Source organism: Anabrus simplex, chromosome 2, assembly GCF_040414725.1.
Source record: "Anabrus simplex isolate iqAnaSimp1 chromosome 2, ASM4041472v1, whole genome shotgun sequence".
Classification (NCBI taxonomy): Eukaryota; Metazoa; Arthropoda; class Insecta; order Orthoptera; family Tettigoniidae; genus Anabrus; species Anabrus simplex.
Genome location: NC_090266.1, coordinates 189,689,167 through 189,716,053, shown reverse-complemented (window position 1 = coordinate 189,716,053; position 26,887 = coordinate 189,689,167). Strand labels below are relative to the sequence as shown.

The 26,887-nt window shown below is 41.9% G+C and overlaps 1 protein-coding gene across 1 annotated transcript in view; it reads left to right on the top strand.

The window, feature by feature from the left end:
• The first annotated feature begins 13,828 nt into the window (after positions 1 to 13,828).
• The window catches only part of LOC136862733 (uncharacterized), a 425,476-nt gene continuing 412,417 nt past the window's right edge, over positions 13,829 to 26,887 (top strand). The window contains exon 1 of the mRNA XM_067138959.2: positions 13,829 to 14,222. Coding sequence (XP_066995060.2) covers positions 14,103 to 14,222 — 120 coding nt within the window. The 5' untranslated portion in view covers positions 13,829 to 14,102. The remainder of the gene's footprint in view (positions 14,223 to 26,887) is intronic.

Sequence of the window (26,887 nt, the reverse complement as noted above, 5' to 3'; positions counted from 1 at the left end):
ATCACCTTTGCCTACAGGAATTAATTAGGAACTCATTTCTGTTGCAGACATGGAGAATTTCGGGGCCATGTACTTCTCCAATAGTAGAAATTCTGTTTCTAATTTTCTCGACTTCTTGAAAAGATATCCAACCCACATCCTTCAGAAACAACCAAGCGTATCTTTATCACCTTTCATTAGTAGTCCCCGTGGTTTAATATAGACGAAAATTAAATATTTCACCTAGGTATAGAGACTTGCATAAAACAGTGCGTAGATCCACTCTTCGAATACCCGCAAGAAAGTTCCGAGTTCTTGGTAGTAAGTGATACATATCGCTCGAAAATATTGAAGTAGGTAGTTATGGTAACGCGGCCTGTGTAAGATCATCTCACAGCTTTGCGTGGCTAGATAGGCTCCCATGATGCGGTTATTGGAAGAACCCACGCTAGGGGACGTCACGATAAATCAATACTCTCTCCATCAAAGCACGTAAGGTGTAGATAAGCGTCTGCATTCATGTGTACAGAATATTTCTGAATGTATCACTTTGTTTTCTGAAGCGTAGGGAGCAAGTGAACGCTTGCCATTTTCCTGCCTTCTCTATCACAGAGCTCCACTTTATAAAAACAAAAACATCGAAGTAAAATAGATCGGGAACAGTGTGCATATCATACCCCTCAATGATTCCTGACAGGCCGGGCTGAGTGGCTCAGGCGGTTGAGGCGCTGGCCTTTTGACCCCAACTTGGCAGGTTCGATCCTGGCTCAGTGCGGTGCTATTTGAAGGTACTCAAATACGTCAGTCTCGTGTCAGTAGATTTACTGGCACATGAAAGAACTCCTGGGACAAAATTCCGGTACATCAGCATCTCCGAAAACCGTAAAAGTACTTAGTGGGACGTAAAGCAAATAACATTATTATTATTATTATTATTATTATTATTATTATTATTATTATTATTATTATTATTATTATTATTATTATTATTATTATTATTATTGACAGGTGACAAACACGAGTATGAATTACACACATACCTACTGTAGGTAAATACAGCGTAAAGAAAAATTCCCGGACAAACACTTCATTGCATTTGGGAGATGGCGAGTTTGAACCCCACCGATGGCAGCCCTAAAGATGGTCCTCTTCGGTTTACGAATTTTACACGAAGCAAATGCAGTACCTTAATTAAGCCGACGTTCGCTTCCTTCCCAGTCCTATCCCATCGTCACTGTAACACATATCTGAGTCGGTGTGATGTAAATCCAATAGCACATAATGAAAAACAAATCTACATCGATGCCACTACCAACAATATCGAACGACATGGAGAGTCGAATGGACCTTTTCTGTGCCGTTCTAAATCCCGACTTCCTGACGGGAATCGAACCAACGTCCTTCCGAGTGAACCGACCACACTTTAACCGGCTCGGCAACGCAGGTCCCTACACATGGCCTAATCCAGTGCCGTGAGTATAGTCTACGGTTACATTTTCCATCAACAGTGCCACATACTCTCTGCTTAGAGTAATAACGACACGCAAAACACATTAATTGCCACCCCCGGAGGCACGCGTTCGATTCCAGGCTCTGCCACGAAATCGGAAAAGTGGTACGAAAGCACTGCCAGCCACTCAGCCTCGGGAGGCCAACTGAGTAGAAAAGGGTTCGAATCCCTCCTCAGCCATCCTCCAAGTTGTTTTTCGTGGTTTCCCACTTCTCCTCCAGGCAAATACCGGGATGGTACCTAACTTAAGGCCACGGTCGCTTCCTTCCCTTTTCCTTGCCTTTCCCTTCCAATCACCCCCATTCCCTCCCCACACGCCTCCTGTTCAGCATAACAGGTGAGGCCAACTGGGCGAGGCACTGGTCCTCCTCCCACTTGTATCCCTTGACCCAAAGTCTCGCGCTCCAGGACACTCCCCTTGAGGCGGAAGAGGTGATCCACTGAGTTCGAGGAAAAACCAACCCTAGAGGATAAACGGATTATGAAAGAAAGAAAATACATTAATAAAAAAACAGCTTGAAATAATAAATCGAATGTAATGTAGACATTTCCTATTCCAATGTCTCACTGTTTATGCTCGTAACTAGTTTCAGTCCTCAGGCAGATTACGTATTCCCACAAACAGCGCGCCATGTATATCATGGAAGATTGACGAAAATGAGGGCTATTGGACTAGACTAGACAAAAGGGTGAATGAATGAATGAATGAATGAATAGCTACATTTCCAGAAAATAGAACTCAGAGAATTATAGGTGAAGCATGATATGATCCTGTAATACACTGACTGACAGAGCAAATGCAACACCAAGAAGGAGTGGTCAGAACTTTATGCCAATTGCAGGGTAGACTGACGTCACTGAGGTATGCTCATGATGTGAAATGCGCCGCTGTGCTGCGCACGTAGCGAACGATAAATGGGACTCGGCGTTGGCGAATGGCCCACTTCGTACCGTGATTTCTCAGCCGACAGTCATTGTAGAACGTGTTGTCGTGTGCCACAGGACACGTGTATAGCTAAGAATGCCAGGCCGCCGTCAACGGAGGCATTTCCAGCAGACAGACGACTTTACGAGGGGTATGGTGATCGGGCTGAGAAGGGCAGGTTGGTCGCTTCGTCAAATCGCAGCCGATACCCATAGGGATGTGTCCACGGTGCAGGGCCTGTGGCGAAGATGGTTGGCGCAGGGACATGCGGCACGTGCGAGGGGTCCAGGCGCAGCCCGAGTGACGTCAGCACGCGAGGATCGGCGCATCCGCCGCCAAGCGGTGGCAGCCCCGCACGCCACGTCAACCGCCATTCTTCAGCATGTGCAAGACACCCTGGCTGTTCCAATATCGACCAGAACAATTTCCCGTCGATTGGTTGAAGGAGGCCTGCACTCCCGGTGTCGGCTCAGAAGACTACCATTGACTCCACAGCATAGACGTGCACGCCTGGCATGGTGCCGGGCTAGAGCGACTTGGATGAGGGAATGGCGGAACGTCGTGTTCTCCGATGAGTCACGCTTCTGTTCTGTCAGTGATAGTCACCGCAGACGAGTGTGGCGTCGGCGTGGAGAAAGGTCAAATCCGGCAGTAACTGTGGAGCGCCCTACCGCTAGACAACGCGGCATCATGGTTTGGGGCGCTATTGCGTATGATTCCACGTCACCTCTAGTGCGTATTCAAGGCACGTTAAATGTCCACCGCTACGTGCAGCATGTGCTGCGGCCGGTGGCACTCCCGTACCTTCAGGGGCTGCCCAATGCTCTGTTTCAGCAGGATAATGCCCGCCCACACACTGCTCGCATCTCCCAACAGGCTCTACGAGGTGTACAGATGCTTCCGTGGCCAGCGTACTCTCCGGATCTCTCACCAATCGAACACGTGTGGGATCTCATTGGACGCCGTTTGCAAACTCTGCCCCAGCCTCGTACGGACGACCAACTGTGGCAAATGGTTGACAGAGAATGGAGAACCATCCCTCAGGACACCATCCGCACTCTTATTGACTCTGTACCTCGACGTGTTTCTGCGTGCATCGCCGCTCGCGGTGATCCTACATCCTACTGAGTCGATGCCGCGCGCATTGTGTAACCTGCATATCGGTTTGAAATAAACATAAATTATTCGTCCGTGCCGTCTCCGTTTTTTCCCCAACTTTCATCCCTTTCGAACCACTCCTTCTTGGTGTTGCATTTGCTCTGTCAGTCAGTGTATTTAAGAAGAGAGTTCCCCAAGGTGTCCCGGTCTAGAGAGTCAAGAATAACGGCCGAGAGGATCCGTCGTGATGACCACACGACACTTCGTAATCTGCAGGCCTTCGGGCTGAGCAGCGGTCAATTGGTGGGCCATAGGGTTTGGTTTTGTGTTTGCTTCCTCAAGGCCGTATTATACAACATTTATGTTTTCTTATACTGTATATGTGTGATATGAGTACAGAACCGGTATCAGAGAAAATGCTTTCTGTGGATAGTGTTATTCTGTACGAAATAATCAGTTTTTGTGGGATGATTGTGATCGACTGCAAAAGAACTCAACAATGTTGTAAGTTGGACGGCCGAAAATGGTATGATGGTAAACGGCGTGAAAAGTCAGGTTGTGATTTTCACCATGAGGAAAAGTCCTCTAAGTATTGATAACTGTGTTGATGGGATGTTAGTAACTCCTGGGTATCACAGCAAGTACATAGGTGTTTAATATGGGAAACATAGGAAGAAAGTAATCACACTAACGGAATTTTAAATAATGGTTACAGATCTCTTCATATGGTTAAAGTTCGAGCTCGATAGCTGCAGTCGCTCAAGTGCGGCCAGTATCCAGTATTCGGGAGATAGTGGGTTCGAACCCCACTGTCGGCAGCCCTGAAAATGGTTTTCCGCGGTTTCCCATTTTCACACCAGGCAAATGCTGGGGCTGTACCTTAATTAAGGCCACGGCCGCTTCCTTTCCACTCCTAGCCCTTCCCTGTCCCATCGTCGCCATAAGACCTATCTGTGTTGGTGCGACGTAAAACAACTAGCATATGGTTAAGGGAGCATTTATGGGTTGTAATAAGGATGTAGTCCGCCTCTGTGGTGTAGTGGTTAGCGTGATTAGCTGCCACCCCCGGAGGTCCAGGTTCGATTCCCGGCTCTGCCACGAAATTTGAAAAATGGTACGAGGGCTGGAACGGGGTCCACTCAGCCTCGGGAGGTAAACTGAGTAGAGGTGGGTTCGATTTCCACCTCAGCCATTCTGGAAGTAGTTTTCCGTGGTTTCCCACTTCTCCAGGCAAATGCCGTGATGGTACCTAGCTTATGGCCACGGCCGCTTCCTTCCCTCTTCCTTGCCTGTCCCATCCAATCTTCCCATCCCTCCACAAGGCCCCTGTTCAGCATAGCAGGTGAGGCCGCCTGGGCGAAGTACTGGTCATTCTCCCCAGTTGTATCCCCGACCCAAAGTCTGAATCTCCAGAACACTGCCCTTGAGGCGGTAGAGGTGGGATCCCTCGCTGAGTCCGAGGGATAAACCGACCCTGGTGGGTATACAGATTACGAATAAGGATGTAAAGGAGAGATAACGTAAGTCACTGGTAGGACCACATTTTTTTCTATTTGTTTAACGTCGCACCGACCTTGATAGGTCTTATGGCGACGATGGGTTAGGAAAGACCTAGGAATGGGAAGGAAGCGGCCGTGGCCTTAATTAAGGTGGAGCCCCAGCATTTGCCTGGTGTGAAAATGGGAAACCACGGAAAACCATCTTCAGGGCTGTCGACAGTGGGATTCGAACCCACTACAGTATCTCCCGATACTGGATACCGGCCGCACTTAAGCGACTGCAGCTATCGAGCTCAAGAACCACAATTAGGTTATGGTTCCAGTGCATGGGACCACCACCAAGATTACTTTATTCGAGAACTGGTAAGGATCCAAAGAAAAGCAGCATGGTCTCTTCTGGGTGATTTCCGAAAATGTTCCAAACTTCGGGCTGGGAATACGTGGGAGTAAGGAGACGAGCTGCTCGACTAAGTGGTATGTTCCGAGCCGTCAGGGGAGAGATGGCGTGGAATGACTTAAGTCAACGAATAAGCTGAGTAATGCTTTTAAATGTACGAATTATCACAATATGAAGCTGAAATTCAAGAAGATAAATTAGGGCGAAAATTCGTTTATAAGAAGAGGAGTTAGGTAATGGAATAATTTTCCAAGGAAGATGTTCGATAAATTACCAACTTTTTAAAAACTATTTAAGAAGTGGCGAGATAAACATCTGATAGAAAATCTGCCGCCTTGGCGACAGCTCTAAAGGCAGATCAGTGGTGACTGATGACTTAAGCCGCGTAGGCACGTGGCGATATTTCGTTTAGGATGACAATATCTGAAGTAGGCCTATAACATTTTTTGTTTGGAAAACTTGCATCTGAACGGGTACAATGTGCATGACCTGACCAGGTATTACACAGCAATAGGCTCTTATCACTTATTTCCTCACCAAGGACTAGGTTATGAAACGTTTCATATGCTCTTTCATCGTTTTTTCAATTTTGCTTGCCTCCACATGAGAGTTTTGTGGACATGTTTCAAGTCTCTTTGAAACATGTCCACCTAAAAGGTCTTGTATCTTTTAAAGACAGATAGTCTAAATAGCTTTTAGCTAATCTTCCACTCATTGATTAAGCCAAATCAATAATTGTAGAGTGGAAAACCATAATGGGCCATGTACCAAAACCAATATTCGGAAATAGATCAGGAAAGCTGTTTATTTGTAAGGCATACGTATTACTCGAAGTATGAAATCAATGCAATATTCACACCAGGCTAATAATAATAATAATAATAATAATAATAATAATAATAATAATAATAATAATAATAATAATAATAATAATAATAATAATAATAATAATAATAATAATAATAATATTTAACGTTTATTTACTCGCAATTGATGAGGGCCACGCCTACTACCTTCCCAGCCCTAGCCCTTCCCCGTTCTTCCGTTACCGTAAACCTTCGATGTGTTAGTACAACGTTAAACCGCTAGCAAAAAGATAGGAAAAAGAAAAAAGCAATAGGCCTACTATCGTAGCGCAAAGTCTACAAAATAAGTAGTATAAATAAAACCACGAAGGGGGTTCGAACCCCACTGTCGGCAGCCCTGAAGATGATTATCCGTGGTTTCCCATTTTCACACCAGGCAAATGCTGGGGCTGTACCTTAATTAAGGCCACGGCCGCTTCCTTCCCACTCCTAGCCTTTTCTTGTCCCATCGTCGCCGTGAGACCTGTCTGTGTCGGTGCGACGTAAAGCAACTTGTAAAAAAAAAAAAAATCATGAAGGCATTTGGAATGCAATAGAGGCGGTAAAAAATGAAGTGAATTCTTTATTCTGTGAAAGAGCTGTCCTGAATTAGTATTTTCCTTCAATAGAGGCTAAGTTATGTAAGTTGTGACAAAAATGAACTCCACCTTTAGGCTTATAAGTGCAGTTCCCTAAGTTTATAGAACTTCCAGCAATATTCTTCTAATTGCTAGTAATGAAATGGCGTATAGCTTTTAGTGCCGGGAGATCCCAGGACGGGTTCGGATCGCCAGGTGCAGGTCTTTTGATTTGACTCCCGTAGACGACCTGCGCGTCGTGATGAGGATGAAATGATGATGAAGACAACACATACACCCAGCCCCCGTGCCAGGGAAATTAACCAATGATGGTTAAAATTCCCAACCCTGCCGGGAGTCGAACCCAGGACTCCTGTGACCAAAGGCCAGCACGCTAACCATTTAGCCATGGAGCTGGAATAATTGCTAGTATATAACCGTTAAAGGTTATTATTATTATTATTATTATTATTATTATTATTATTATTATTATTATTATTATTATTATTATTATTATTATTATTATTATTATTATTATTATTATTATTATTATTATTATTATTATTATAGTACCGGGCGGTACACCTCTACGACGCAAGTTCAAATCTTGCGCCAATTGAAACTCCTCTACAGGAGAAGCTCTGAACTTTACTACTGAACTAATTCTACGGTTTATCAGAAGATGTCACTGAGTGTTTTGGATTTGCTTTTGTTTTCCATGGATCAAGAAGTGTGGACATTCTCTAACAGATGTCTCTACCAAAAACTATGGTAATACACTCTGGTGTAATGGAATGTACTCTCCTGAAGGAATTTTGTATTCCTAAGTTTTGTTTTTACTAAATTTTGTTCAGTGGTTTGTGGGTTGGCAACATGAATCCTTTCTTTCCGCATGTTTTGAATTTAACCAATCACTAATTTCTTTAATTAATTTTCCTCCAATCATTGCTTTCTTCTTCGAATTTCCATGTGTAATTATTTGTCTACCAATAAAATTGGGGGGGTGTGTCTACTCATTCCTGAAAGGTCTCGAATTTTCCACGAGGGTATAAAAACTGCTGATTTTCTTGTCTCGGTGCCACTTCAGTAACATCTAACTTAGTGTGTGGATATGTAGCAGGGGGCGGAAAGCGCCTCTTTCTTCAAGCAACAGCTCTTCAATAAGGTAATGACCTGTTAACACCTTTATTTCTTGCTAGCTCAGCAGTTTAACTCTTGGGGAGGGTTCGAAACCTTTAATATGTAACCTACCATTTTAAAATGTAAATTCCTCTTCTATCTATGTAAAAAATACAAATATCTTTTACTGTAAAGCGGGGATAGAGAGTGCTGTACCCTCTCGAGCTCCCCTTCATTTTGAAATTGAGGTGACTACGTTTCATAACCGTTTCTTCTCTTCCTTAATGTATTAGAGTTTTCTCATACAGGTAACCTCCGTAGATTGGGATTAGCCCCTGTACTATCGGCCTAGAGCCACTTAGGTTTTAAAGTGTAGATTTAGGAGTGCAAATTCACGCCTCCATCCTTTTGTTTTGGGCCATTTAAATTAAACTAGTTTTTGCACACTAAGGCCCAGTAGGTTGGGTACGAGATACCCCTGTTTCTTTATTATGCCTTGATGGCAGTTTGTGTAAAAGTCCGTTATTGCCTTTATAGGCTTGAAAGATCGAGAGCGGGATAGCTCTGTATAGGGTTGTGGTAAAAGTGCCTTAGAGAGGCTTGAGATGTAAAGTTGGGAGCTAACGCTCCATGTAATTAAGGGTGTTCTGCCCTTTGGTATTTTGTTGTTGTGAGCTGAGAGCTCAGAAATTATACTTGGGGCTCGAAGCCCAGATCTTGTAATAACCCCCAAAACCTTGTAAAAAAAACCCTGAACGGGTAAAATTATTTTGTACCTGCCTTTCGTTGTTATTTCTCCTAGTGGAAATTGTTTAAATGTTGTTATCTGTTATTTGTTGATTTTGAAATGAAAATATAACCTTTGTTAAAGTTTTAAATTAACTTTAATTCTGTAGTTGAGACCTATTCCAGCCCGCACCTTCTTTTACCTCTGACTACCACGGATATCTCCGTAACAATTATTATTATTATTATTATTATTATTATTATTATTATTATTATTAATGTTACGGAGATCTCCGTGGTAGTTAGAGGTGAAAGAAGGTGCGGGCTGGAATAGGTCTCAAACTACAAAATTAAAGTTAATTTAAAACTTTAACAAAGGTTATATTTTCTTTTCAAAATCAATCAATAAAAAAGTATAACAGGTACCAAGTAGCAGATCAACAAATTAACAATTTACAGTTCGTTACAAGATTTGGGCTTCGAGCCCCAAGTTTAATTTCTGAGCTCTCAGCTCACAACCACAATTGCTAAAGGGCAGAAAACCCCTAAATACAAGGAGCAGTTGCTCCCAGCTATTAACCTCAAGCCTCTCTAAGGCACCTTTACCGCAACACCATAAAGAGCTGACCCGCTCTCGATCTTTCAAGCTTATCAAAGCAATAACAGACTTTTATCCAAACTGCCATCAAGGCATACAAAGAAACAGGGGTATTTAATACCCAACCTACAGGGCCTTCGCATGAAGAAAACTAAACATCAGGTTAAGTTACTGGCTCAAAGTACAGAAGGGATTGGAGGCGTGAACTTGCACTCCTAAATACACTTTTAAAACCTAAGTGGCTCTAGGCCGAAACACAGGGGCTAATCCCAAGCTAAGGAGGTGACCCGTATGAGAAAACTTTAATATTTAAGGAAGAGAAGAAACGGTTATGAAAACGTAGTCACCTCAACTTCAAAATGAAGGGGAGTTCGAGAGGGTAAGGCACTCTCTATCCCCGCTTTACAGTAAAAGAAATTTATAGATTTTACATAGACAGAAAAGAATTTACATTTTAAAAAGGTAGGTTACATACTAAAGGTTTCGAACCCTCCCCGAGAGTTAAACTGCTGAGCTAGCAAGAAATGAAGATGTTAACTGGCCATTACCTTGTAGAAGAACTGCTGCTTGAAGAAAGAGGCGCTTCCCGCCCCCTGCTACATTTCCACACACACTAAGTTAGATGTTACTGAAGTGGCACCGAGACAAGAAAATCAGCAGTTTTTATACCCTCGTGGAACATTCGAGACATTTCAGGAATGAGTAGACACACCCTTTCGCTTTTATTGGATAGCTTAGAGCAACATATCTATGTCGAAGAAGACGTACATGATTGGTTGGAAATAAATTAAAGAAATTTGGGATTGGCTAAATTCAAAACAGGCGGATAGAAAGGATTAATGTTGCCAACCCAAAGATAACAAAAAAAAAAAATATAGTAAAAACAAAACTTATGAGTACTAAATTTCTTCAAGAAGGTTCATTCCTTCGCACCAGAGTGCGTATTCATAGTTTTTAGTAGAGACATGTGGTAGAGAACGTCCACACTTCTTGATCAAATACAAACAAAAACACATCAAACTTCACACAGAGCTATCTTCGGAGAAACTGTTGAGTTAATACAGTTTGTTAAAGCTCAGGCTTTCTCCTGTAGGGGAGTTTCAACGGGCGCAATATTTGAACTAGCGGCGCGGAGGTGTACCGCCCGGTACAATTTATTTTTATTATTATCATTATTATTATTATTATTATTATTATTATTATTATTATTATTATTATTATTATTATTATTATTAATGGTATATTCCTAATCACCTTGAGTCGGGGCGAAATGTGGATTAAGTCCAGTTTTAAGGCCGGATGCCCTTCCTGACTCCAAAAACTTGTGGAGGGATGTTTTCACTATTGTAACTTATGTTTCTTTTCTTACAATTTGTTTTACGACACACCGAACAGATAGGTCTTATGGTGACGATGGGATGGGAAAGGCCTAGGAGTGGGAAGAAAATGGCCGTGGCCTTGATTAACGTACAACCCCAGCATTTGCCTGGTGTGAAAATGGGAAACCATGGAAAACCATCTTCAGGACTGCCGACAGTTGGATTCGAACCTACTATCTCCCGGATGCAAACTCACAGCCGCGCGCCCCTGACCGCACGGCCAACTCACCCGGTATTGTATGTTTCTGTGGTGGTTGGTAGTGTGATGCGTTGTATGTAGATGTGTATTAAGACGATCACAAGTGCCCCAGTTCCACAACCAGAGCAATTAACTACAATATAAGCAGTTGAAATCAACGACCCAGCTGGGAATCGAAACTGGGGTCCTCTGAATCGAAGGGCACTACATTCACCATACTGCCAAGAAACCGAATAATAATAATAATAATAATAATAATAATAATAATAATAATAATAATAATAATAATAATGTTTGGGTCATCAATCCACACACCGGATTTATGCATCCCTCTGAACTGAAGGCCAGTGGACTCGTGGGTATTTACATTAGTCAGTCTTCACAAGTTAATAATATTGTGTGGCTATTGCTAGCATGATGCAGCCCTTTCACGGCGGCATAAGCCGTAGATATATAGGAAGCTGTGTGTTATTGTGGTGGAGGATAGTGTTTTGTGTGGTGTATAAGTTGCAGAGATTTTAGGGACATCACAAACACCCAGTTCCCGGGCCAGGGGCTGCTAGTGGTGGGGTTCGAACTCACCCAGAATGCAAGCTAAATGCAAGGTCCGTACCGCGCAACCATCTCGCTCGGTAAGGCAGGTAGAAACCGTTGTCTGTGTCCGACTCGTTGGCTGAATCGTCAGCGTACTGGCCTTCGGTTCAGTGGGTCTCGGGTTCGATTCCTGGCCGGGTCGGGGATTTTAACCTTCATTGGTTAATTCCAATGGCCCGGGGGCTGAGTATTTGTGCTGTCCCCAACATCTCTGCAACTCACACACCACACATAACACTATCCTCCACCACAATAACACGCAGTTACCTACATATGGCAGATGCCGCCCACCCTCATCGTAGGGCCTGCCTTACAAGGGCTGCACTCGGCTAGAAATAGCCATACGAAATTAAATTTTAACCGTTGTCTGTGCTTAGTTACAGTACAGCCCAGCGTTTGCGTGGTGTGAAAATGAGAAACTACGGTAAACCGTCTTCTGAGCTGTCTTCTGGGATTCGAACCCAATATTTCACGAATACAAGCTGCTGCACGATCTTTATCACGTGGCTAATTCATTCGTTTTACATTGTATTTTATTTAATTAATTCGAACTAGGCTCCGTCCGATTGTCAATTTATTGTTGTTGATTTGTTTACAATTTGCTTTACGTCACACCGACACAGATAGGTCTTATGCGACGATGGTATAGGAAAGGGATAAGAGTGGGAAGGAAGCGGCCGAGGCCTTAATTAATGTACAGCCCCAGCATCTGCCTGGTGTGAAAATGGGGACACACGGAAAATTATCTTCATGGCTGCCGACAGTGGGTTTCGAACCCAATATCTCCCGAATGCAAACTAACAGCTGGGCGACCCCAAACCGCACGGCCACTTGCTCGGTAATTTGTTGTCTGTACAGCATCTTGAAATTTCTCGAAAGGGTAATGTAGGTTGTTAAATTTATGTCAATGTTTTATACACTATAGGGAAACATCAGGACTAGAATTTAGTCTTATTTATAAAATCGTTGTAAATTCTGCTGATTAGTTTCCAATCGTCAAATTAAAAGTTTTTTCTCTCTAAAAGGCGTCCGGAATTAATTTTCATGAGCCTTCTGGGTTCGTAAGGGAGAATGATATTTGAAGTCTTCATGTAAGACTTTACTGACTAAGAAAACCTCGAAATTTAATCGAAACCGTAATTTAAAAAATCTATGCACAGCTTCTAACTGGGTTCTTCTATGTCCAGTTATTTATGATAATGTTACTGGTTTTACCTCCTACTAACTACTTTAACGGTTTTGGAAGACGCCGAAGTGTCACATTTTTGTCTCACAAGAGTTCTTTTACGTGCCCATACACATACGTATACCGACACGAAACTAACGTATTTGGGCACAAATACCACCACACAACTCGCCTGCAAGAGCTCCGTCTGGGCTATTAACCTCTTCTTTACGTTTCTCAAGCTGTTACCAATGTGACAGCTGAAACCAAGCAGAAACTACAAGCACCCCATACTGGTATTAGTGGTTCACAATATAGTGTATAATATAGAGAGTTCAGTTTCTTACCACTACCTCTTGTTCAAGTAAATCACTTCATTAAATTTCAAACTTATTTGCCATGAACCAGAACTGAACCTGTGACGTCCAGTATGAAGAATATAATTAAAGTTCTCTTACGAAGCCGGCTGATGTGTAGGAGACCTGTTAGGTCTACATAAAAGACTACAATACATTGTTAACAGAACTTTCATTATAAACCCGTCGAATCTACACCCACAAAAACAGAAATTGCTAATCAAGTCATTTACGTAATAGGAGCATTTAAATGAATAACAAATAATGAATAACAATCGTAAACGCGGACACTGAGTGATGAAGATACGCACGTATTTCGTTTCGTAACCTTTAGCTTTCATTCGCAAATCGTTTTAGAATGTTTATTTTATATAATCTTTGATTTTGAAAGAAAAGTGTCAATAAACCCTCAGGCTCTTTCCTTTTTTATTGTTGTTCAAGGAATGTGCAGCCTGCGAGAGTTCGAAGAGAATGCATTTTCTGTACATTTCTCACCTCACTCAGTGTATTGTAATTGGTCTGGTTTCAAGAGGCTTAGCCACCACCACAATGTATATTGCATGTACATGTTATTATTGATCCTGTGCTGAGAAGGAGGGGTTGCTTGGAGCGGAATTCCGGAAAGAAATAATGCTCCCCTCCTCCTCCTGCTGCCGTCTCATTTGTGACTAAAAGAGCGGGAGAGGCAGGTATGGGAGGGGAGAGTGGGATCGAGCAATGAAGACACAGAGAAAGAACTCCACTTTAGCCTGTCTAAGTGCTAACTGTACCAACTTGTAAAACATATACTTTTTAAAAAGGCATAGTGTAATGTTATGAAGAGTACGTGGCAACGCCGGGACTGGTTCCTAAAAAGCAACGAGTCTGGTCGCATGCAGGCAGTGCGGTGAGTAGCAGAGCTTAGCTCGGGCGGCGAGGGCTGAGGGTTCGCGCGTTGTGCGCGGGCTCCGTGTGTTGTGTAGTGCGGAGCGCAGCGGGGCGACGAGACGAGAAGGGGCCAGGCATGCCCCGGCAGTGGCACTGGCATCAGGCTTAGCTTAGTGCTCCGCAGGCAGGAGCTAGCTCCGCGGCCCAGCCGGTCGTCCGGAGCTCTCTAGCTACTATAGGTACACACAGCCTGCTTTTAACTTGCAACATGCAACATTGCGGCATCTGTTCGGTGCTTGCCGATCTCTTTAGGCGAATAATGTGTCTAGGTGGCAGTAGACGAGGCAGCGGTGACTCATACTACGAAGAGTTAGAAGAAGATGAAGTAGTAAGTAAACTTACTCTGTGGATGTTTGTGTTTGTTGTATCCTCAGTAGGGTCGTGCGTGAATGTGTAAGTGTTTGTCTCTAGATTTTCGCTGTCCTCTCGACAGGGTCGTGTGTGCATGTGTGTTAACTTTTGGCTGGTTGGCCACACGTGTTTTTTCCTGATGGGAAGATGCCCTCGTGCATATAAAGTTTAAATTCTGTGTATTGGCACGTTGGAAGTTTCGTCATTTAGTGGCAGTAAACGTCAGATATGTACAATGTGAAGTGTTTCGTATGGTATGTCTTCAAGTATACTTGAGATAGCTGTTCGTGTGTGTAAGAGTAAGGTGTTCGCTCTGAGAATGTAAGAAATATTAAGAGGAATATTCTCCTAGTGAAGAAATGATCGTGTTGGAGGCTGCTTCAGAGGTTAGTTGCAGCAGTTACTGGCTAATAAGTTCCATACGGACCTTTAATACATGATAATTGACGGGAAGAACTTTCCCAAGCACGTTGCTTTGTTGTCGGTATGTCCCTTTCTAAACGTGGTATTCCTCTTCTGCTCTCCTAAATCAAAATTCTGCACAGATACTTTAAGAAATGCATTTTTTCTAAAGATAAAAAATGCAGTATAACTAATGCTACTTTCAGTAGTTAGAAACTAGATCAATTAATTTCCATTATTACCACGAAATTTCCTTAAGAACGAATCTTTGAATTGTTTTTCATGAATGTTACGTTTGTGTGTAGAAACCTATATAATATTCAATGGTCTTCCACACTGAGATATTTAAAGCTTCTGCCACGGATTTTTTTTAAATCACAGCTCACAACGTTTTCCATTAATACCATTTCACCCCGTAAATTAACAGTAAGTTTTATACTTAGTGTGTAGAAAGCTATAAAATGTTCAATGGTCTTCCACACTGAGATATTTAAAGCCTCTGCCACGAATTTTTTTTAAAATCACAGCTCACAACGTTTTTCATTACTACCATTTTACCCGTAAATTAACAGTAAGTTTTATATTTATTGCTCATCAAAGAACGAAGAAATTAAACGATAAACAAGCCGACCGGCGGTTGTCGCGTGCATGCGGCGTGCACAGTAGAAAACAACATACCGCACTGTATACTGCCGTGTTTTATTTTCTTCGCGCGTGTTCCTTGAAGTTTAGCCTTGGACATGGCTATTTGTACTTGAAGTGTGTAATTCAGTGTCATTAGGTCTCAAAATTAGGATCGTTTTACATTGTCAGATATAAACTTTATTTTAACCGATTAATGCGGACGATCGTTTGACCACTTAAGGTTGATAATAGGGTAAACAAAAATATTTCAATCATTTTACATATTGCTTCCGTACAGTACCATATTTCAAATGGCTGTGTTAAAATTATTGAAAGGAATAGAGTATTATCCATAGCTGCCCGTTACAATTTAGAACTTATCACGATATAATTGCTTTAATTAATTTTGGCAAGGAGACTGGAGTGTTGGTGAATAGCAAGTCTGTAAAGTAATGTTACTGTTTATTTGATTTGTGAGGACTGCAGGAAACAAAACATTTACATAGTATTAACTTTGTTTTTGTTTACGTTGTAAGGACCAGGATCATTTTCTAAAGCACATTGAGTTTTGCAAGGTAATCAGTTCTATATTGTTTGAAATGTTTTCATACATTTTATGACCTTTCTATCTGATCGTGATGAGTATAGTGCCTGTTTCGTCACTGATGTACTACCACTTCACTTTGTCCTTCATCGTATTCGATTTTGAACTCGCTCCCCAGTAGGTCTGTGGTTTTAATGTCGAGCGAAGCATATGACGTCACAAACATTCTTTTCTCCCATCCATTCACCTTGCTTCTGGCTAGGTGCCAGCTTCCGCGTCATGTGACCTGGACTGCTTCTGACGTCATAGTTTCGTACACCGCAGTCGAGTTGGGTCAATGCAGGGCGGGGCACCCATTGGCCGAAAGGGGGAAGGAGGAACCAGGGCTTTGAGGGAACGTGGAGGGCTATGATGTCACACTTAGTACGTTCGCTCGCCTGCCTCTTATCTGTGAAGCAATGGTATTTGTGACGACAGCATCTCCCAGCAGTGCGGAACATCTTGGTCACCTTGTCTGGCAGTGGAGTGCAATACCTAATTTATATCCCCCTCAGTGCAATCTTGCTTCTATGCTTCAGTGGAGAACGGACGTTTTAAGTACATATACGTGAAGGCAATACATTCTACCTAAATTCTCTTGAAAGTCCATGATTTAGGATGAATGTGATTGGTGCTGCTATAAGGGCTTTTTTCCAGCAGAGAATCTTTTTTCCAGTAATTTGATTTTTACTGCCATGCGCTGAAAAGGAATTAAAATTGTTCCGTCTGCCTATCTCTATACTCCCACTAATATAGCTGAACTCATAGCCCACGTTGTTACACCACGAATCTGAAGTATCTAATGCCCGCGGTTTCTATCCTCATAGTTTATATTTACAGATTTCCTTCCTGTAATTCAGCCATATGCAGTAAATGAATATCTCAAGGTTGCTTTCATATTTCTATCCTGTTTTACACATATAATACGGGTGGCAAATTTGAGTTCCCGTAAACGAGCGCTGCAATCACATTTAAGCGAAACAGTGATGTGTATCGGGCTCTTGAATGCAGCAGACAGTGAGCTCGGAATCAATACTCCCTCATTTCTTTTAAAAAATCTTAACATTGGTTTCTAATTAATGCCTTTTGATTAATTGCTTTAGTAGATATCGTGATAGTACACATATTACGAAACATTCAAGTGCATAAATTTCAGAGCCCCCACACACATTCGAATGCCCATACGTGTAAAAGAAAATATAATGTATCCTTTTACTGAATAAATTTGCCTTTGTTAGCAGGACCTAGTGTTTACAGAGCACTATGTCTTCTGGTATGGGCTAGAGTAATTTTGTTACTTTCATTGATCTGTCTCTGTCTTATCCTTGGCTTTGACAGTATGAAAGTGACTGAGGAATGAGCGATGCCAGCAATGCCATTCCTTCTCCAGCCAGTCCCAGCTATGAATGGTGTGAAAATATCGCTTATAGGGTCGGTTGGTGCATGCATTTCAGTGGGCTTGGCAGACTGATATGTAATAGCAACTTCTGGCTCGGTGAGGAAAGCAACGGGAAACTACCTTACTCCTAATCTCCCTAGTACGCCTCTTCAGTGATGCATAGGCCATCTATGACAGCTGATGGCGGAGCTGTTGAGGATCCAACCAGCCTTAGGGCTGAAGACTGAACATACATACATACTGAATAAAGTGACTTTGCAAATGATGTCGGAAAATTAAACACTGCATCTTAGTCACCCATAAATTATTTTTGATTGAAGCACTTAAGGAAGATCCATGAGAATGAAAGTTGGACATCACAGGCCTATTGCAGACTTGGTCATGCCTCACCTGTAGTCTAATAATAAGCTGCTCAAACTCGGCGAATTCCAGGTTTATAAATTCGTTTAAGGAGTCTCTGGAAGTAGTGTCCACCATATGGCCCTCAAATTGCTGGAACATTAAAATCTCAAACATAATTTGTATGCTCCTTCTTTAGAATATGGAAACTTATATTTAAAAAAAGCAATACTTTATGTAGGGTGTAAGATGATGTAATAATAATAATAATAATAATAATAATAATAATAATAATAATAATAATAATAATAATAATAATAATGTTTTTGTAAAATACATTCGATTGTTTAAGATTTTAAGACACCGCAGGTGCTCTTTAATGTGTCGAAAATCAGTGACACGGAGCTGCCCCACTAAAAAAAGAAATCACTCGCACCGCGGCCGGTATCAAACCCACTGTACTAGTAACAGAAGGACAACAACCCACCGACTGCGCACTCAGATCGGACTTAAACATTATTATTTGGATGTATGTGAACTATACTACTTGGTTTCTTACAGTAAAGCTGAATCGCATACCATGATATCTGAGGCAGGGTTCCCAGAGTGATATCTCTGTATACAAGTTCATTATACTGTAGTAGTATTAAAAAGGCACAGAATCGTTCTTAAATCCTTCCTCAGAGAAATTAAATCCTTTATACAAATATCTTTGAATTCTCTGTATTCGGGGTGTTCGTTACAGGTGGTGAAAATCATTGTAGGCCTACGGTCCGAGGTGAGGTTTCCCATTCAGGTGTAATTTCTGAAATGCAGTGGGGTCTCTCTCTAGTCCGACACATATAGGGCCGGGCCTTTTAAAATTATGAAGATCTGTCGGATTACTGGATGCTGAATGAAAAAATAGAGTTATTTAAATGGAAACATGTAATTTATTCCAAGAAATAAACGAACATGTGTACTGCTTAAAGTAGGCCTGCATATAAAAAAAGAAAAATACAGTGTTGTATTTATAGAGAGATAGTATATGAAAAAGGCAGTTAATTCAATGAACGGCAATTTATAAACCATGGTTAATTTCTTTAAAATACATTCTGTACATCAGTATGCCTATCAAGGAAAGTAAAATCGCATTTTAAAAGAGGTTTTAGAACTTTCTCTGACAATGAAAACGACACGTGTCGACTGCTGAGCACGTCGGGTGACGGATTCGGACTACAGAGACTACTGGATACCTGTCAAAGTACGGTACTTTGTAGGTAACTAAGGTGCGATTTTTTAAATTATCAACCTTATGTTTTCCTTTAATAAAAAGAAGCAATAGGCTACTATACATTTTAATATCATACTGACGTACAAATATACGTCATAGACGCAGTTATACCCTTGTTCATACTCCACAGCAACCGAAGTACCTGGATATTCACATGCTCATAATAGTTCATGGTTTCGAGAATAATTAAAGGTTATGAGAATGTCATAAAGAAAATACGAAGAGGCATAGCGGCGTATATTTTGAACTACGAATGTGACATAGTTTAAGTGAAGTTAAAACATTATGGGAAATATTACGACATGCTAGGTTAAGAAAACGCATTAATAATAGTATGTTGCGAGTTAGCTACACGGTTGGAGGCGTGTAGTTCTTAGCTCGCATTCGGGAGATAGTGGTTTCGAATCCCATCGTCGGCAGCCCGGAAGCTGGTTTTCCGTAGTTTCCCATTTTCATACCAGGCAAATTCTGGGGCTGTACATAATTTAAGGCCACAGCCGCTACCTTCCCATCCTTCCGTCTCAGAAAACCTTCGATGAGTCACTGCGACGTTAAACAAGTAGCAAAAAAAAAAAAGAAAAAATCTTAAACGTATACATAAAGTTGGACTTAGTTTATGCATTTCTGTCGGCTCCACGGTCTAGGTGTAGAGACCCGGTCTCTTATCCGGAGGAACAGACTTCGATTCCCACCCAAGTCAGCGATTTTTACCTGTATCCGAGGGCTGGTTCGAGATCTACTCAGCCTACGTGTCGATAGTAGAGTAGCTATCTGATAGTTAGATAGCGGTGGCCCGGGTCTAGAAAGCCAGTAATAACGGCTGGGAGGATTTGTCGTGTTGACCACGCATCACCTCGTAATCTGCAGGCTTCGGGCTGAGCGGTGGTCGCATGGTAGATCGGTCAGGGCTATTGAAGCCATGGGGTTGGTTGACTGATATACCTCGTATATAGGATTACTTGAAATCTCTGACATTTTGTGTAGCAGTTCATAGGTTAAATAATGAACTAAATTCATGTTTAGTTATGCTATTATTTGAGGGAATGGTAAGAACACGTATACAAGCGTGCTATCCAGATTCCGGCTGATAACATCCACATGGGTCTAGAGAAATGTCATGTCACATGTATACTATGAAGCACATTTTTCGTATGGATAATAATTTTTCCCTTCTTTTATGTTTCTTCCCGCGTAATCTGATAACATTTCCTGGCACAATTGGTCGATAATAGCTCATTTGCCGATCACATGTCTTAGACGGAAAACCACTTAAATTTCCGGTAACCTTAACTGCAAACCATTCTTTTTGTACCTAGATTTAGTTCTGTGCGCTGCCACGTCCTTTTCTTCTCCAGCCGAAAATTTACTCACTAAGATTTTCTTCTCGTACTGGTTTTAAGTTGATCGATCTTAAACTTGTGCACCGGCAGTTCACGCTTAAATGATCAGAATGAATACAAATACTGCTGAATGCACTCGCAAAACATACACAAATTGACAATAATTCTTAAAACTTCGAGGTGATGCGTGTTATCTCACGAACAAGAGGAAGACTGGGAAACCATAGTTGGGTAAATCCTGAACTCTAACTCCTTGAATGGTTTGTCGCGTTCCTTTGTCTTCGTCATTAGTTTTATTTTGCATATAATTATGAACCACAATCGTCTGTATTGTCAGACCCGACAACCGAGGTTCAAGTATACCTTAGACTAGAGCAATCACAGTCATCATCTTCCGAAGTTGAGTGGTTGAATCAAATCCTGATGCTTTAATTTACACTCGGATGCGGAATAGTTATATTGGAAGAGACCGGTACCTTACTTTATGGCTCAAGACACTATTTTTAAACGTAATGTAATGTTTGGCTTGTTTAACATCACACTAACACAGACAGGTCTTTGGTGGGACTGGAAAGGAGAACCATCTTGTCAGAGCTGTCGGCAGTGGTGTTCGAACCCATCACCACCTGAATACGTTCGTAACAGTTTTAAGCGGGATCTGAAAGCAAGTACGTGACGTTTCATTTCATATATTCTATATGCGTTGGCTAGAATTCAAACTGAGGTCGCGTTAGTTGGAAGCCAGTGACGCTATTTTTCAGTGTGATCACGCCCACTGGTTCAGAAGTAGGCCTGTTCTCTTTTTTCTGTATTTCCAAATGTTTTAATGCTGTAGACTATATATTATTTATTAGTCTTTGATTTTTTAGAGTTATTCATAAGATGATGTTTAATATTATAGGCCTATGTTCAAATTTAATTTTGTTATATTTTGATGTAGTTAAACTTTGTCCTTATAGCAATCCAGAATGTGCGGAAAGACGCTGAGTTTCCCAATAAATTTAGGTTATAGCCTATAGTATTGTAAGAGACGGGTAATTGGAACAAGTAGAGTATCTGAAGAATGTAATTTGAATATTCTCGTAGGATGACAGTAGAGTGAGGGAAATAATCTTTACAAATGGCATAATGAAGAAATGAGGCCAGCCGTCTCCTGAAAGCAACGAGCATACGGTTTATCTCGCGGTACTCGACTTGGATCCAAGGTGACTGTGGCTTGATTCTTTGAGAAATCGGAAAGAATAATATTTATTCTGTCTTCTAATTGAAGAAATGAATTATAACATTCCAACAGGTCCATGCACATGGTCTTAAGTTTCACTCAGCCTACACCAGAAAAATAGTACCAGCTTAATTCCTGAGGGCAAAGGCGGCTCGGCGTAGAGCTAACCACTCTATACCACCTTCCACCCTTCCCAGTGCCTTCATGGCCTGTATGGAGATGACTTTGCTTTTTTTTGTGCTTTGCAATAGATCCATTCGTATTGAGACTTTATCATATATTATTTACGTAAGTGTCATTTACACTCTGAGTCCCTCTAGGTCAGCCTATAAGCCTATCCTATGTTGGGCGGAGTGGCTAAGATAGTACAGCACTAGCCTTCTGAGCCCAGGTTGGTGGCTTCGGTCCCAGCTCAGTCTGTTGATACTTAAAGGTGCTCTTATACGCCAGCCTTGTGTCGGTGGATTCACGGTCCCGTAAAAGAACTCCTGCGGGACAAACTTCTGAGATATTTTCGTCCCCAAAAACCGGAGAATTAGTAAGAGGGACGTGGAAACTATTACGTTATAACATTCCCTTGGTCTTCAGACGAAATTTTCTATATGTTGGACGAACATTTGATGAATCTACTGTAGGTCTCTTATTTATAAGCAGTTATTTTGTCTACATAAATGCAGACAGAATAATTGGTATTAGAAACTGGTGTAACTATAACTGGAGAACGTTCGTAATGAAGAGAAGTCTAGTAATTGAATGAAACTCTAACGAATCGTCTTATGTGAAGGAGATAATAATGCTGTTAGTTTTACATCGAACTAAGCTTTTACGGATTTCAGACATGCCGAGCTGTCAGCAATCTGTTCTGCAGAAGTTCCTTTACGACCCGATTACTCTACCAAGACGAGGCTGGCGTATTTGAGCACCTTCAAATACCACGAGACTGAGCCGGGATCGAACCCGCCGATTTTGGCTCAGACCATTGAAAGGTCTGGGACACTGCGGCACGTAAAATTGTCATGTGAAGTGAATAGAGAAGAGTGGATTATCTCAGAAGTCAATGGGCATGGACATTTAAGCTAAAAGCAGCAGATAAAGGCTGAAGTAGTGATTACTGGACTCTATGTTTAACAATTTCAAGCTGAGGCGTGGAAACAAAAGAGATCACAGTGTAAAGAGCGAATGGAGGATTATAAGTTATTTCACTTCAAGTACCACTTTTTTTTTGCTATTTATTTTACGTCGCACCGACACAGATATGTTTTATGGCGACGATGGGATAGGAAAGGCCTAGGAAGTGGAAGGAAGCAGCCGTGGCCTTAATTAAGGTACAGCCCCGGAACTTGCCTGGTGTGAAAATGGGAAACCACGAAAAACCATCTTCAGGGCTGCCGACAGTGGGGCTCGAACCCACTATCTCCCGATTACTGGATACTGGCCGTACTTAAGCGACTACAGCTATCGAGCTCGTCAAGTACCACTGAACTGAGCCAGGATAGAATAGTTAATATGCATGCATATTTACCCTGTATGCCTGCATGTATTTAGATATGTATGTATGAATGTATGTATGTAATTACGCCTATGCGTGATGGCCTATGTATCACCTACATGTAATATGTATGATTATATCCATAATGTTTCTAATATTCTGGAACTGTACAATGATTTAATACCATACGATTTAGCCTTGGCCCCGTCATATAGACCTAAGGAAGAAAAATAAATAAAAAATGAAACATTATTCATCAATCAAAAACATATTCATCAATAATTGGTAGTCTATGTACGTGTATATAACTTACTCCACGTTCCATGGGTAGCGTGCCTGCCTCTCACCCTGAGATCCCGGGTTCGAATCCCGGCCAGGGTTAGAGACTTAGCCGGGCTGGGTGGCTCAGACGGTGGAGCGCTGGCCTTCTGAGCCCAAATTGGCAGGTTCGATCCTGACTTAGTCCGGTGGTATTTGGAGACGCCCAAATATATCTGCCTCGAGTCGTTATATTTACTTCCACGTGAAATGACTCCTGGGGGGGGGGCTAAATTCCGACATCTCAGCGTCTCCGAAAACCGAAAAAATTAGTCAGTGGAACGTAAAAACCAATTACATATTATTATGCCTATTATTATTGTTGTTATTATTATTTTTACGGAAATTCCGTGGCTCACAGGGGAATAGGAAGCGTCTGGGTTGAATGGCTGGACAGGGGCTTCCTTAGAGCCACTTTTACTATAACAAATTTGGAAATTTTATTTTTCCTTTCTTAAAATTTAGAGAGAGAGAAATTTAATAGTATAACAAAGAACAGTTGAAAATATTAACAACGAGCTCGCCAGCTCCAGCAATGAATTGGAGTTAGAAGTCCTAAATCAGGTACAAAATAAATTGGGAGAAACTCCCATTCGTTAAATTACATACTAAAGAGTATAATTGCTCCTGACAGGTACAACATAATGAAAGAGCGTAGTTGCTCCAAAACAGGCACAATTTATAGGAGTCCCAGCTCCAAGATGCAAGAGGGTAGCCTTAATTATGCAATCAGTTGCTTTTCACAATCTTAGTTACAGACGGCAACCCCTAGGGTGATCTCACTTCAAATGCCTAGTGTTCATAATTATACTGGTTGCCCCATGGTGGGCTTATCTATTACAAAGTTCCATAATTAATTTCTCTTTCCAAAGGGAACCAAAACGTAGACACGGTTACCCTAAGAATAATATAGAATATTCAAGGGCATAATTACCCATACTACAAGGCCTTAAGAATTAAAAGAAAAGGTTACTCACAACAGGCCATTAACAAAAGGCAAGGAGGAAAAAAACCAGCACTCCTTAAAGAACATTCTGGAGGAGACGAGAACCTGAGTGGGTTTGAGGCCGAATGACACAGAGGCTAATCCCATACTAAAAAGGATGACTAAAGGGGGAACATTTAAAAGCCGAAACAATATTTCCAATATTTAGAGGTTGAAAACTTTAGTTACCCGGCTCAAAAGTTGAAATAGAGTAAACTGAGTGTCACCACTCGTGCTCCCTTACACTAAATATTTTCCCTGTAGGGGATAGAAATAGAGGTCGAAGACTGCGCAGAAGGTCGTACATTTCATCCCAAAAAGAACAATTCTATGTCAGGTATTACGAAAACTGCTGAAACATTTCCCCTTGAACTACCCGCAGGCACGATCACATGTTTAGGTAAATTCTGCCATTACCTTATAGCGCTGGATCTTCTTCATGCCAGCCGCGTCCTTCCCCATGGCCCTCTCTGGCCTCCGTCAAGTCGCACTCTCAAGAATTGGAGCAATTCTGACAATTCTGACAAGACGGCCCTAAAGTGCTATCGTTAAATAGTTCCGTAGGGGAAAGTTCCAGACTATATTAAAATGCAATACGCTGATAGGCTGAATTTCCATACACACCCCCGGGTTTGATTGGCTAGAGAACATAGTTACAAGCATGCGATAGGTAGATTATAACAGAGGAGGAACCAGCTGAAGTGTTGACAAATTCGGTACATTTAAAAAAGCAATCCTCAGAAAAAAGGTTTACCAATAACAAAAACAAAATTTCTTTAGCAATTAGTTTGTGTCTATCCATTAGTTGTCGCTAGCAAATAGATGACAGAGCCATCTAACCGTCAAAAAGGAAATTCTTGAAAGTTTAATCAAGTTCATGTCCATTGGCATAGATGATTGTAGGTAAGGCGTGCAGTTTAAGTAGCCGGGGAAAGTGTACCCCTGGTACAATTATTATTATTTTTATTATTATTATTATTATTATTATTATTATTATTATTATTATTATTATTATTATTATTATTATTATTATTAACTTTTACCTGGATCTGAAGGGTGGTTTGAGGTCCACTCAGCCGATTCGATTATAACTGAGGAGCTATATGACGGTGAGGCATCGGCCCCGGTTTAGGACATTAAGAATAACGACCAAAACGATTCGCCGTCGCGGTGACCACGCATCACCTCGTAATATGCAGGCCTTTGGACTGGACAGCATTTGCTTGGAAAGTCAATGCCCATCAGCGTCGAAGCACCATACGATTTGATCGTTTGTATGTGTATTTGTTTAAACAATGTCTATATATTCCGAGCTTGCATGCCGTGGTCTAAGAGCATACTGTCGCTGCGGAAACAAATCCTCGTGCCCTAGAATACTCTTCATATCCATTATTTTCCTTAAGACTGATAAAAAATGAAATGGCGTATGGCTTTTAGTGCCGGGAGTGTCCGAGGACAAGTTCGGCTCGCCAGATGCAGGTCTTCTGATTTGACTCCCGTAGGCGACCTGCGCGTCGTGATGAGGATGAAATGATGACGAAGACGACACATACACCCAGCCCCCGTGTCGGCGAAATTAGCCAAGTATGGTTAAAATTCCCGACCCTGCCAGGAATCGAACCCGGGACCCCGTGGCCACAGGCCAGCATGCTAACCATTTAGCCATGGAGCCGGACCTTAAGACTGATCACACCTCCCAGCTTTTGGTGCTGAAAACATGAAGAACATCCATTTGGAAGCTGAAGACCTGCTTGTCAGTTTTCTACGTGGTCTCACTCTTATTATAATAATAATGTTATTATTTTTACGTCCCACTAACTATATTTTGATGGTTTCTGGAGACGCCGATGTGCCAGAAGTTTGTCCCGCTGGAGTTCTTTTACGTTCCAGTAAATCTGCCGGCACATGCCAGACGTATTTTAGCACTTCAAATACCACCGGACTGAGCCAGAAACGAACCTGCCAATTTGGGGTCAGAAGACCAGCGCCTCAACCGTCTGAGCCACTCAGCACTGTAGGTCTCACTCTAAACTGAGGTATGGTACCAGTAAGGGAGGCACTGCATCACATCGCTCAGATTTTTCCCATATCACCAACTTGTTCAACCATTGCCTCTTCACACGTTTTTTCCTTTGGAATTAGAGTTTCTATTAACAAATCGGCGGTGTCGCCATGGGCAGTCCTCTGAGTCCGGTGATCGCAAATCTCTTCATGGAAAATTTCAAACGCAGTGCACTCGAGACCGCACTACTGAAGCCTGAGGTATGGCTTCGCTACTTGGATGGCACCTTTGTAATCTGGAGCCATGGGGAGGAACAACTACAATAGTTTCTGAAGCATCTAAATAGCATTAACACCAATATTCAGTTAACTATGGAAATAGAAAGCGGAGGAAAACCCCGTTTTCTCGAAGTTCAGGTAATGAAGACTGCCATTTTTAACTTGGGACATAGGCCTGCAGTGTACCGCACGCCGACTCCTACAGACCGCTATCTGCAGAAGACGCCCAGTCACCATTCGCAATAAAAATACGGAATGATATAAACGCTAGCTGACCATGCAAGCAGAATCTGTCAATCACAGCACGAGGAGCTCAGCCACCACACGGCCCTATTCGCTAGCAGGTACAGCGAACACTCCATCCCAGACATCCAACAACCAGAGAGAA